Source organism: Morone saxatilis, unplaced genomic scaffold, assembly GCF_004916995.1.
Source record: "Morone saxatilis isolate NCDOM2014 unplaced genomic scaffold, NCSU_SB_2.0 Contig18, whole genome shotgun sequence".
NCBI classification, from domain to species: Eukaryota; Metazoa; Chordata; class Actinopteri; family Moronidae; genus Morone; species Morone saxatilis.
In genome coordinates, this window is record NW_023339740.1 from 14,041,321 (window position 1) to 14,054,100 (window position 12,780).

Genomic DNA, 12,780 nt, shown 5'->3' on the forward strand with positions numbered 1-12,780 from the left:
GCAGTCTGAAGCTCAGGCTTTCTTTTATTATTATTATTATTATTATTATTATTATTATTATTATTATTACTTTGTGGTTTTAAGAAATAGACTTGTATCTCCAGAGAACTGACATACTGTCAGCTGTGTAACTAAAGTAGCTTATCAACATTCTCTGTGTTTTAAAATAGAGAAGTTGCCTAAGGATTGAGTGGCCTAACGGCTACTGTGTGTTCACCTCTGTTGAGGAACTTGATCCACTAGAAACCAGGAAGCAGAGGAAACGTCACTGAAATCCTGCTTTAAAAAAAAAAGGCTGACTCATGCTTACAAAGGGTGGATTATATTTCCAGTCGGCCCATATTCTGTTGTGTGTTACAGTTTTATTCCTTGGTAAAGTTTAATAACTGCAACATGCAACATGATATTTTGTTTTTCAGGGATCTGAACATGTCCGAGTTTGTGTGTGACCCCAAGGCCGGCCCCTACATATATGACCTCATTGCCGTGTCAAACCACTATGGAGGAATGGGAGGGGGTCACTGTAAGTTATTGTTCATTTTTTCATCTTAATCTCTTAAAGAATAGCTTAACATTAAAACAATTTACTTATTTTACTATTTACTGTTTTATTTTCAGCCACGCTCTAGTTCTTGTGACAACACAGTTTGTTTAGTCTTCAGACATGCACACAATATGTGTTAACAGATGGTCTGCTGAACGACCACTGTGTCTCCATGGACACTATAATCAGGCACTTTACAATATGGCAAAGTGTCTCACACATCTTTGTTTTCTGTGGACTCATTGTCTTTTTCATATTTGCTTTGTTCATTCATAGTGAACAGGTCAGATAAGATTTGTATCTCTTCCTGGGTAAAACCCGAACACACAATAAGCTATGGACTATGGAATTTAGGGTCTTAGTGTTTGATAGTGGTAAGCATCTAAAAAGTATTAGAAATTAGGTTCCATCCAAATTCAAAATATTGGGAGATTTGTGAACTTTTCCTGATAATTGGGTTGAACTGTTGTGGTTATGCTCGGACATTTATTATGAAAACTAGGCTGATGTGTTTTATGTGGGCCTCTTTTTATGCGGCTAAAATATGTTTTTTGCTGCTGCCCTGCCCGCAGCCGTGCTCTTGTGGTGAGGGAAGAAAACTTTATAAAATGTGGTCTGCCACACTTACAGTCTTGATAAATGAGACCCTGAACTTTGATATCATGTAATGCACTTTTACTATTGTAAGCCACATTTCCGAAGGCTTTAACACTTCTTTCCCCCCTAACAGACACAGCTTATGGCAAGAATAAAGTGGATGGAAAGTGGTATTACTTTGATGACAGCAGTGTCTCCTCTGCCACAGAGGACCAGATTGTGGTGAGTTCGGACTCATTGAAGTTCATAAATCTATATATCCTGTCATTGAATACCCTCAGAGATTCAGTATTTGGTGATCCTGGTGTTTTTATTTATCCATTGACCGATGCTTGATGAAGATAAGCCCGCAGCCTTCTCGGCTTTCAGTCCTTGGTGTCAAGTGTCCCTGTTTTTGTAATGTAATCCTACCCTGGTCTTCCCTTGCAGACTAAAGCAGCCTACGTGCTGTTCTATCAGCGCAGAGACGAGGAAGCCCCCTCCAAACCTCAGCCTTCGGCCTCGCTGGGGGGAGCCCCGGAAGCCGCTGATGACCACATGGACACAAACTGAGGAATCCCGGCGAAAGGGACACGCACTGAAACACATACAGCAAATAGAGACACTCGGACGCACACACAAAGCTACTTTAGTGACAGAGGACTCCACAGACTTAACATTGTTAACCCTACCTTCCCCCGTATTTTATTTGATTTCTGTCTCGTATGTTGTCAACTAGAGCCAACAGCCTTGTCAGAAGAGTGAACTGAGAGACTTCCTCTCTGCAGCGGGTGGCCTACTGATTCCTAAACATAGTTTACTAGTCTGGAACTAAGGAGTATAAATGGATATAAATCCTCTCACTGGATGAACAGAATGTTAGAAGTGCCCTCAAATGCGTAGATAAACAAATGTTTCTGTTGCTCACAACAACAGTCAGAAATATTAAAGAAAAAAAAAAAAGCCAAATTCAAACAATGTTTCAACCAAAGCGTTCAAAGGTATTTATAATTAAAAATGAACCAACTGATAAGACATTAGCAGGTTACTGGCATTGTGCCTAGACACATCTTGCTGTGCTGAGGTAAAGGCAAACTTTACCAGTGCAGTGTGCACTCCGAACAATACACGCCATGCTCGTTGAAAGAATCCTGTGACCTTATTCCACCAGTGTAGAGTGGATCACTGATGGGGGATCTTGCTGCAGCTGCAGACTAGCTGCGGCAGTTGTGCTGTGTTGCACAGAGGGGGGATGTCTCGTTTCAAGGTTTTAAGATCTGCGTCTTGACATGAAGGGTGGCAGAAGCAGTTTTTCAACATCGCCCTTGTTCAGCCATCTTTTTGTTTTGTTTTTTGTTCTTTGACGCACAGTACGGGCTCAACTGTCTCTCGGATCCTAAACCTATGAGAGGAGTCTCACCCTGCTAATGATTTTTATTTTTATTTTTTTGTAATCACAATGCAAAAGCGGCCTTTTGATTCCTGCAACCTAACTAAAAAGGAGGCACTTTGAATTCTCCATGAGTACATTATCTACCTGCTTCTGGTGTATCTAGGCAGATTTGTATGGTTTGGCCTTAGCATTAAGGGTTATGGTCTGTCATACACTTCCAGATCATTTTAATGTGTCTTATAAGCATATTTTGATTGCTGCCTGATTGGACCCCTAGCTCACCTGCAATGGCTTGTCCTCATTAGTCTTGTACATTAATGCAGCTCTGTATTGAAATGGCTATGTTATTTGATATCTTCAAAGCACACTGAGTGAAGCAAAATAAACTAGTATAAAAGTGGTGCTTTATTCATGAAACTTGAACTTGATCCTTGTCATGAGGAACAATATACACGTGTCATCAGATGGGGTCAGGACAGCAGTACCTTAACGGCATTCTCACTGAAGCCAATAGTTTCCCTTCCACTGACAACTACTCAGCTGTTTAGTAAAAGATGATAAAATAGTTGTAAGATAAGACAATAATCCCTTTTGTTTTATCTCAGTGGAGTCTTTATAGACACACAATGGTCACAGGAAGCACAGCTATAACAGGTGTCTTGTGTGACTGAGTATAAAATAGAATACATTTACTTATACTCAGTCTCAAGGGTCTTCTTGTGAAACCAGATGACACTTAGTACTTGATAAGTCTTGTTCTGTGGCATAAATTCTACTCTTGTTGCATAACAGCATGTTGATATGAAGGGCTGCCAAGTGGCCCTTTTCACTGGTTGGTCCTGCCATCATTATGTCCTTCAGAGATGACTACCTAAATATAATCATTTATGCCTATATGACTAGAAAAGCTTTACACCATATCTGTAATCCTAGATACTTAGTTGAAAACAAAATTCAGCTGCCAAGTGCAGCGAATCTTGTTTTCTTCCCCCTAAATCATGACAGCAATTCAATTTCAACAATAACCGAAGAGATGTAAATAATCACACTATTGAAAATAGGTGTATAAATTCTTGTCCTCATATTTATCTTATTGCCGATATCTACAGTATTTGTTTTTAACTGAGAAATATTTGAATTCAAAGTACAATAAAGACTGGAAGCCTCAACAAGGTGGTTTGTTTGGAGTAATTACATGCACAAAACTAATAATAGGTATACCCGCACCAGTGCTGTGATTCTGGCTTAACTTTAGTGGGTGTTGTGAAATAACTATTGTAAAATGATCTGTAATTGCAGGTGGTGCAAACTTTTATGGCAATTCATGCTGACTGGTGGCAAAGTGAACTATGATCTGTGGCAATGGAACAGTAAATAGTAATCACACTATTACTGAAAGCCCAGGATTCAATGTGTAAGTTCTGGATGGATAGTTTTACCAATCAGAACTTTTTCATTTTAAAGTTACTTGTAAGAAAAATAATTGTCCAATGGGACCTTGTAGAAGGGTTTTAAAAATTAAAAGTTCAATTTGGTCTTTAAAATTTTAATTTAAAATATTAACAGTTGGGACTTCTGTAGTGATCAAATCTTTCTACCATAATTTCACAGAGAGGCAGTCATGAAAATGTTTGAAAAAAATAAATTTATTGGTCCTTTTTAATACATCAAACCACAACTGTGCTTTACGTGCACCCAGTGCAGCTGAAAACATTCAGCCTTTTACATTTCATCGGATACCCCCCCTCACAACTAGCTTGGTTTCAGAGGATGTCTTCATATAGTAAAAGAACAGAAGTCACAGTCACCGTGTACAAGTGAGCACAGCAGGTCTGAGCATGTGTCATACAACATTGACATTTTGGAGGACCATTCATCAGTTTGCCTGGTTGAGGAGCTTCTTGATGTCTCCCTCGATGTTGCTGGTGAGGAACGTCCTGCTGTAACGCTTGAAGGGCACTCCATCTGGCCCGATGAGGAACTTCTCGAAGTTCCAGGCCACGTCGTTCCTGCAGACCGGGCTCCAGATGATTAATTTGGGGTCAGTGATGAAGGCGGTTGGCTCGTCGCTGGGGAACGGGAGCTTCTCCCTCAGGAACGCGAACAGGGGATGGGCATCCTTCCCGTTCACATCCACCTTCTCCAGGAGCTGAAACTTTGGCTCAAAGCCATTTCCAGGACGGATGTACTTCAGAGACATGAGGATTTCTTCATTCTTGCAGTTCTCCTGCATGAGTTGATCATAATGTTATATAAAGTCAGGGGGTGTGGAAGCTTTTGCATCTTCCTAAAACAAGAACACTATGGAAATGTTCTAGCAAAATTCAATAATTAATGGATGTAAAACTAACATTTCAATATCACTTTGTATCAGCCCATATTCACAAAGGTTGAAGTCATTTGATTAATAGCTGATAAATAATTGAATTGCCTTACAGGTCAGTTAACCATTCTAATGCTGACCTTTGGTTTGGCAGCTTGGAGGCCACAGTTTGACCTAAAGCTCACACAGATTGTATAAATCCTCTCTTTCTTTTTTATTTGGCAGTTTCTTAAACAGGAAGCAGCTTTCCCACAGGCTGTTTTAACATCGTCTGAACCATGATTTCTGTAACCACCTTTTAATGAGTTACTTATATTATTGCTATTGGCAGTGAGTTAATGAATAACATATAACGGCGGCTGGGGAAGCAGTAGACAATGACAAGCAGTAGACACAAGGAAGTACTCAAAAAACTCCAGGGTGTTTTTTGTTGGGCGTTTGGTAATTGAAACCAACTTCCTCATATATCACTTATTGCTCTGACTGCTCTACTACAACCAGCCTGTTCTCATGAAAAACTGTATTCTTGAATTTCAGGTTTACTTTTCAAACGTTTAACCACCGAGCTAGATAATGACACATTTGAACTTGATCGCAGTTATAATTTGACTAAATATAAGACTAAAAGCTAAACCTAAAACATGCCAGTACAGAGTTAAAAGTAGTTCTAAAATATGAACAAAACTACTTTTATTTAAGTATGTGCAAATTAATTATAAAAAATTATCAAATAAAAACAAAACTTAAAAATACAAACGAACATATAACCCCAATCTACCTGAGAGTCAATAAGAGAACAGACCTGGTAGATATACATAATCCTATATATGAAATAAATATAGATATTATGTCCTCACCTGATGGCCGAACTGGTTGCAGGGCACCCCCAGGATAACGAGCCCCTTGCCGGCGTACCGCTCATGGAGCTCGTTCATCTGGGTGTAATCCCTGGTGGTTGTACCTCAGAGAGACGCGACATTCTCAATGAGGACAACTTTGCCCTGCAGGGTCGAGAAATCAAACGTCTCCCCCGTTAATAGTTTGGCCGTGAGCTCGTAAAAATTCGGGGCCATTCTTGCGCTGTGCTCTCTTCAGAGTCAATCCTCTCTTTATTTCCTCCAGACGCTCTCTGCCGCTCCTCAGTGCCCAGGGGAAGGTCTGCCAACCTTTGGAGCGAAGAGCTTGTGTGTAGCCGTCAAGATAGTTCACAGCCTACAGCCTGCGGGTCGGCCGAGTTGAACGTAAAGTCAGGATTGCTAAAAAGAGAAATGTGCCACATAGTAATTCAAAATGATTAAATAGTAAAGAAAAATCTCAGTTTTTACTGTCTCTGATAATTCTCAGATGGTGAATCAAGATTTGTTTTCCATAGTATTTCATAATTTTGATTTATCATGAATATATAGTCTTTTTTGCTATTTCGTCATTTTCTTCTTCCCTGTATCCATAATTTAAGTAAACATAGACATAATGAATGCATGCATTAATACAAAGGGTTAATATTGAATTATTTTAGCCATGACGATATCTGGGGGAACTGTTCTGTGAGTTGTGTGAAACCAGAGTCAAATTCCTTGTATATGCACACATATCTAAACTGATTCGGATTCTGTTGGGTACTACTCAGCACATACTGATAGCTTAATTTATTGCAAGTGCAGTTTATCTTTATATTCAGTTCTCTTTTAAAAAACAAAACGGTTCATTTAGTTCGTAAATCGAGACGTTACCAGGGCTAATGCCGTTTGTAAACCTAAGCGAGCCGAAGAAGGAGGCAGGTAGCAGTTAACCATCTCGATCAACTGTACACTCTTCGTTGCAGTTGAGCAGGTACACCGCTCTAGGGGTTGTGCGGTTTCCTTACACGGCGTATCCCGGAAAGACTCCTCGTAGATCTAAGCCCCGCCCAACAACGGCCAAATTGTATGTAAAATCATGCGGTCCAATGCCAGAAAGTGAGAAACCGTATAAAATATGTTGTTATGTTGAACGAACTTTTAATAGCACAGTCAAGAGACTAACGTATAAACGAGCTACATAACGTATATAAAATGTGTAGCTGCTTTATTTGACGCACTGGGCGTTTATTTGTTGCTGTCCCCGCCTGTTCACGTTACCTAAACTCAACTCCACGGAGACGGTCCCTAACTGGCTGATGACGCGTTGAGCACATTGGCGCGGAGGTTTGTTTGGTGACTTTCGGTGACTGAGCTCGTAACATCGTCGTCTGTCCATTAAACGTATGTATGTCTCACTTTTATCACCCTGCCTGATTCTGACAGCCAACAACATAACCTCGATATAACGTCCATACTTTGCCATGTTTGTGTTAGTGAATGAACTTACTGAACTAACGTTAATACACTAGCCACGGTGTTTTGCTGCACAGCTCCTCAGCTAAGTGGACTTGTAAACACGCTAGCTTGTTTGCTACCGTAAGTGTCAGCTCGGTGTAATTCTTCTGACTTTTATATTTGAACAGATGATGCGCAAAAAGCGACGCTCCTCTGCGGATAAAGGGCAGGGAGCCACAACAACCACCAGTAAGTGATATGTAATGTAACATCACAGCAGCTCTTAACTATCTACCTGTACAGGAGAATGAGATAATCTGGCATGACTTCACCAACATACACCCTGTCCCATCCCATTCATTCACTGATTTGTCTATATGGGGGAAGTTTGTCTTTATATATTCTGTTTTATGATGATTTTATTAACTTGTCTCTATAGAGGCAAAGAAGAGTCGCAGCACTGGTCGCCAAGCAAAGGAAGCTGCTCTAGAAGAGAGCAATGAAAGTGTATTTGTCGTCTTTGTTCGAGAGGCAGGTGTCACCTTGAAACAAGGTGGCACATCCAATGAGATTGGTAAACATGCTCAATCTAAGTTTCAAAATATATGAGACCAGTAGATGAAATCAGTTTTCCCACTTCTGATTATTCTGATCTTTATCTTTTCTCCTCTAGCTGTTGACCAAGTAGTTTTCCAAAAGAGGATACAGCAGAAACTACAGAAGAGTCCCAGGTACCCTGAGGTAAGTATACAGCCCCCATACACAATCAAGGCATTTAGTGTGAGACAGTTATGATTAATTGACATTTCATTTCTCAGATTGTGCAGGAATTTACCACTGGATTGGAGTCTCATATCGAGGACCCTGAGCGGTTTAGAAACTGCCTCCTTCCGTGTGTCCCACGGCTGCCTGATGGAGACTCCAGGTAACTGTTATAAAAACACTCAGTGGTTATAAAGGCAACTTTAGGCAGAACTTAAATTTCTAAGGGGTACAGCCACGACTTCGACTAAACTTATGTTCAAGGGTGTGTATAGTGTCACATACTGACGTGTTTTCCTCTGTGTTGCAGTGTCAGCACATTCCAGGAAAGTCTGCTTCGCATGCTGTTGGGGATTGAGATGCTGCAGGTAGGATTTTCTGCATAGATCCTGCTAAAGGCAACCCTTTGACAAAGGACTTCACACAGAAAAATGAATGCGAAATGTCCCCGCTGCTGTGAGGCATGCAGACGTGTACTGTGCACTGTATGCTCCACAGATGCTTAACCTACTTTTCTCCTTGACGCAGACTTTCATCATTAACACCTTGCTTGAGAAACTCCCTGAATTTATGTTTGATGGGTCAGTATTTCTTATGAGTTCACTTTACTGCACAAGTACTATATAATATATGTAGTATTTTTAAACACACTTTTTTTTCCTACATTGTCTTATTTTTCTAAATGTCATCTTTTTTCTGTCTTACACAGCTCTGGAGATGGAGGGATCAGTATTCCTCGCATAATTATAAACCAGCTCAAATGGCTAGACAGAGTTGTGGACAGCAAGGTGGTAATTTCTGTGATCATAGGTTGTGTTGTATGTACAGTCGTCCCCAGTCATTAGAGGTGTTATTTCTGATCTCCATTAGACCTGTAATCATGTATCATATCAGTCAACACTCATTTCTAGGTGGCGGTGCGATGGTTAATTTATTCCCTGGTTGCTGCCTGTTATTTGCAGGAACTGGCAGTGAAGCTCATGGAGCTGGTGTCAGTAGCGCCGGTGGAGGTTCAGCGGGACATCATCACCAGCATGCCAGAAATACTGGAAGACTCCCAGCACAATGATATAGCCAGAGAGCTCAAGTGTGTGCGGCAAATCCCTACTACACTTCTTGTACTGCATGTGTGTTTTCAGAGTTACTCATTATACTTACTGCTATTTTCGTCTGTGTTCGCTGTAGCTCTTTACTCCAGGAGAACACTCAGTTGACTGTCCCCATCCTGGATGCCCTCTCTAGTCTCAACCTGACTTCTTCATTACTCACTGAGGTAACACACACACTATTACACTTATTTTTGGTGAGTAATTAAAGGCCAGGAGAATGTCCCCGTGTACTTACCTGGTACTGTGTGCTGTCTCAGGTTCGTGGAGCCGTAATGGCCACTTTGGCTGCAGTGCAACTGGAAGACCTGCCTGTGGTGGTCAAGTTCATCCTGCACTCTGTCTCAGCCTCTGATGCATATGAGGTCAGAGCTCCCCAGCATTGTGCATATGAAAGAACATAATGTTGTGATTGTGTTCTGGTTGTTCTGGTACTTGAAGTCTGAGGTGTGTTTTTTCTTGGGTGTAGGTGGTGTGTAATCTTCGTAAAAAGCTGGAGTTGGAGCAGTGCATTCTCCCTCCTGTGATGCAGGCCTCCCAGAGTCGCATGAAGAGCAAAGGATCAGTAGTGTAAGATGACGCAGATTCCAATTCACTCACAACTATACATCAGTATATTTCACGTGTATGTAGTCAGGAACCTGTTTTTTGAAGTAGGCCAGCAGATGGATATTTTATTCCTGAAGATTTAATCTAATAACTCTGTTTTTGGAGCAGGTCTGCTTCCACACCGGCAGCTGGCAGCAGCCAGGACAGCGTTGCATTGATATTGGACGGCATCAAGTCAGCAGTGCGATTCCAGAAAACTATATCTGAGGCTTGGCTCAAGGTGGGAGATTAATGAGTTCTTAATCCCTGTTGCTTTAATTGATTACTAAATGCTTTTTATTTTTTCTTATTTCTAATCTTCTCAGTTTCAGTGTTGCTTACTGAACTTTTACTGTCGTTTTTCATCAGGCAATCGAGTCTGTGGACGAAGTGGAGGACCATAAGGTGAGTGCCATCTCTTCAGGTGACACTGATTAATGTCAATGTGTAAAAGTGCTTAAAAAAATCATCATTCACACATCACAGACCACATTATTTCATCATGATAATGTAAAATTATCCCATTATTATGTTTTATTTATATATATATATATATGATATATATATATACGTATATATATAGTACGTTAGTACTATATAAGTATATATAACTAAATTAAATTTTTAATAACAGGTCTTCATTTCCTGTATTTGAATAATCAAACATGGGATGGGAAAACATGCTAAAATGTGCTCCTACATGTCAGGTAATAGACCTGCTGGTGCTGTTCATCCTCCACTCCACCAACGCCAACCAGAGCCGACGGGGGGCAGAGAGGGTGCTGAAGGTGAAAGTGAGGACTGGAGTAATCCAGGAGGCTCTGCTCCAGAGGACCTTCAGGGACTACGCTCAGGTGTGTTTTAACTTAAATCTAAAGACAGAAGAGCATTGCACTTTATTTTTTATACTGATGTAGTGATTGTAGTGGTAATTTGATGAATATATTGTGTTGATTAATGATTATACTCTAGGTCATGCGTGGGTATTTCCCCTCCATCCTGGCCCTGGCTCAGAGTTTGCTGCGCTCCCCTGACCCCTGCGTGGTGCCTTTCGGTGGACACATGTATCGACACTCATTCACTGCTTTCGACTCTTACTGCCAACAAGTGGGTTTGGGGTTCATTTTTATCTTTATGTGCACAAGTGTGTTTATCTGTTTTTGAGTATAAATGTGTCTGAGTCTTTTCAATTCCATCCTGTATTATGTTTTATAGGAAGTGGTGGGCTCTTTAGTGACCCATGTGTGCAGTGGTGTGGGTGGGGAGGTGGACATGGCTCTGGAGCTGCTCTGTGGCCTGGTTACAGAAAAGCCCTCAGAAATGGCCCTGTATGCTGTTTTTGTCAAGGTAAGGAGGTGGTCCATATACAGTATTTGCCATTGTAGCGGCTAATCAAACCACAACGTGTAAATAACATTTAAGTAAATGTATGCGCAAACTCGCAGTCCCACATGGTGTTATTACACATTTTGATACAGGGAATCTTGGACTACATGGACAACCTCACACCCCAGCAGATCCGCAGACTCTTCCACCTTCTGAGCAGACTGGCCTTTGGGCAACAGCAGCAGGGATCTCACATCCAGGTGCACATTCACAGGTCTTTTTGTCCAACACTTGCTGCCTTTTCTTGTTTTCCTCTCACCCACTGACCTACTCTTTCTCCCCTCAGGATGACATGCATATAGTGATCCGCAAACAGCTCTCCAGCACTGTGCCCAAGTACAAGCGTATCGGCATCATTGGTGCTGTTATGATTGTAGGCAGCATGGGGGCCTTAAGGTAAGGGCTCTTACTCACAGACATAAGCAGTGTTTTTCTTGTGTATTCTGTCACTTTATCTCTCTATGTCTTGATCACTCCCTCTGCACTCCCCACCTCCACTCAGGCTTAAAGCGAAGGAGTCCCAGAATGGGTCGTTACCCCAGGAGACATTCAGACAGGTACACATTAGGCATTAAAACAAAGATTTTGCAAAGATATTGCAGTTTGTGATTATCATTCCAATCCATAACTTCTGGTACATTTGGACAACAGTAAATGTTAAACTTGTATAAGCTTAACTTCTAGTTTTGGTGTTTTGAAGGTGGTAAGGAATTATCTCCTGAATGTGGAAAATAATATTTTTCCGTTTTTACATTTGTGTTGAGAAAAACCTTCAAAACCCTGTGACTAAAATTCCTAATTTGCATTTATTTTGTTTTTATAAGTTAATAAAATGACTTTCCAATTTGTGTTTACCATCATCTTTACTTTACTTTTGCATGCAGTGGTGTTTTATCAATTGCTATTTGTCTATAACATTGATAATAACCTTGAGGAGTATTTTCTCCAGTCCTGTTTCATCTGCCAGCAGAGTTCAGTGTTACTGTAACTGCAGGTTTCTGGTCTGTAGAAATGTTCATGTGTGTGTGTTGCTCGTTGCAGGTGACAGCCCTGTTGGAGCTGGTGAAGTCGAGCAGTGAAAGCTCACCTGAGGCTGCAGCTCTGTACTATGATGAACTGGCTAACCTGATCCTGAGCTCCACCCTGGACCCACAGGTGCAGGTGTGTCTCAAATAAACATTTACCATTCCCTTATCTTGTAATTTATAACATTTTGAATGCAATATAGATATCATCTTTGACACGCATCCGGCTTTATAAGATGCAATTATGTTACAATTAGGCATTCTTGACCTGTTATCTTACTGCTACCAACAGGAAACGATCGCAAAGAGTGTTCTGGATGACTTCCAGGACGACTTTGTGGTGGATCTAGGGCCGGACATATTGGGGTAAGTGATAGATGGCCGCACACAAAATAACATTTAGACACAATATTTATTCCTGTAACTAGTGTCATTAATCCTTCCTACATGTGTATCTCAGCTCCTTTCCCTTCCCAGCAAATGTGATGTACAACCTGGATGAGGAGGAGAGTCAGGGAGGCATTGCCATCAACCTTTTGCCTTTGCTGGCCAACGACATCCAGAACAAAGGAGAACAGCAGAGTCAAATCAAGAAGGCAAACAAGTCAGTCAGCGAAATAATTAAAAATATACCCTGATCAGCCATAACAATATGACCACCTGGGCGTCCCTGACTGGTCTGTGGCTATGCAGCCCCATACGCAACAAACTGCGATGCACTGTGTGTTCTGACAGCTTTCTATCAGAACCAGCATTAACTGTTTCAGCAGTTTGAGCTACAGT

The 12,780-nt window shown here is 41.1% G+C and overlaps 3 protein-coding genes across 4 annotated transcripts in view; 2 read left to right on the forward strand and 1 right to left on the reverse strand.

The window, feature by feature from the left end:
• Nucleotides 1–3,679, forward strand: part of usp4 (ubiquitin specific peptidase 4 (proto-oncogene)) — a 12,950-nt gene extending 9,271 nt beyond the window's left edge. For both annotated transcript variants that reach the window (XM_035661236.1, XM_035661237.1), the window contains exons 20-22: nt 420–523; nt 1,275–1,363; nt 1,571–3,679. In XM_035661236.1, the coding sequence (XP_035517129.1) occupies nt 420–523; nt 1,275–1,363; nt 1,571–1,693 (316 nt within the window). In that variant the 3' untranslated portion in view covers nt 1,694–3,679. The remainder of the gene's footprint in view (nt 1–419; nt 524–1,274; nt 1,364–1,570) is intronic.
• A 459-nt stretch (nt 3,680–4,138) lies between these two features.
• gpx1b (glutathione peroxidase 1b) lies at nt 4,139–5,992 on the reverse strand. The gene is made up of 2 exons (XM_035661238.1): nt 5,694–5,992; nt 4,139–4,740 (listed from the first exon to the last, which is right to left on the reverse strand). The coding sequence occupies exons 1-2, from the start codon at nt 5,907–5,909 to the stop codon at nt 4,390–4,392; spliced, it is 567 nt and encodes a 188-aa protein (XP_035517131.1). The 5' UTR covers nt 5,910–5,992; the 3' UTR covers nt 4,139–4,389.
• Nucleotides 5,993–6,604: 612 nt separating this feature from the next.
• The window catches only part of fancd2 (FA complementation group D2), a 12,993-nt gene continuing 6,817 nt past the window's right edge, over nt 6,605–12,780 (forward strand). Inside the window, exons 1-23 of the mRNA XM_035661723.1 lie at nt 6,605–7,076; nt 7,319–7,379; nt 7,570–7,704; nt 7,804–7,871; nt 7,949–8,055; nt 8,203–8,260; nt 8,421–8,473; nt 8,602–8,680; nt 8,855–8,979; nt 9,078–9,165; nt 9,259–9,363; nt 9,468–9,568; nt 9,716–9,827; nt 9,956–9,991; nt 10,294–10,440; nt 10,559–10,693; nt 10,802–10,933; nt 11,065–11,172; nt 11,259–11,368; nt 11,475–11,529; nt 12,014–12,133; nt 12,290–12,363; nt 12,458–12,601. Coding sequence (XP_035517616.1) covers nt 7,319–7,379; nt 7,570–7,704; nt 7,804–7,871; nt 7,949–8,055; nt 8,203–8,260; nt 8,421–8,473; nt 8,602–8,680; nt 8,855–8,979; nt 9,078–9,165; nt 9,259–9,363; nt 9,468–9,568; nt 9,716–9,827; nt 9,956–9,991; nt 10,294–10,440; nt 10,559–10,693; nt 10,802–10,933; nt 11,065–11,172; nt 11,259–11,368; nt 11,475–11,529; nt 12,014–12,133; nt 12,290–12,363; nt 12,458–12,601 — 2,153 coding nt within the window. The 5' untranslated portion in view covers nt 6,605–7,076. The remainder of the gene's footprint in view (nt 7,077–7,318; nt 7,380–7,569; nt 7,705–7,803; nt 7,872–7,948; nt 8,056–8,202; nt 8,261–8,420; nt 8,474–8,601; nt 8,681–8,854; nt 8,980–9,077; nt 9,166–9,258; nt 9,364–9,467; nt 9,569–9,715; nt 9,828–9,955; nt 9,992–10,293; nt 10,441–10,558; nt 10,694–10,801; nt 10,934–11,064; nt 11,173–11,258; nt 11,369–11,474; nt 11,530–12,013; nt 12,134–12,289; nt 12,364–12,457; nt 12,602–12,780) is intronic.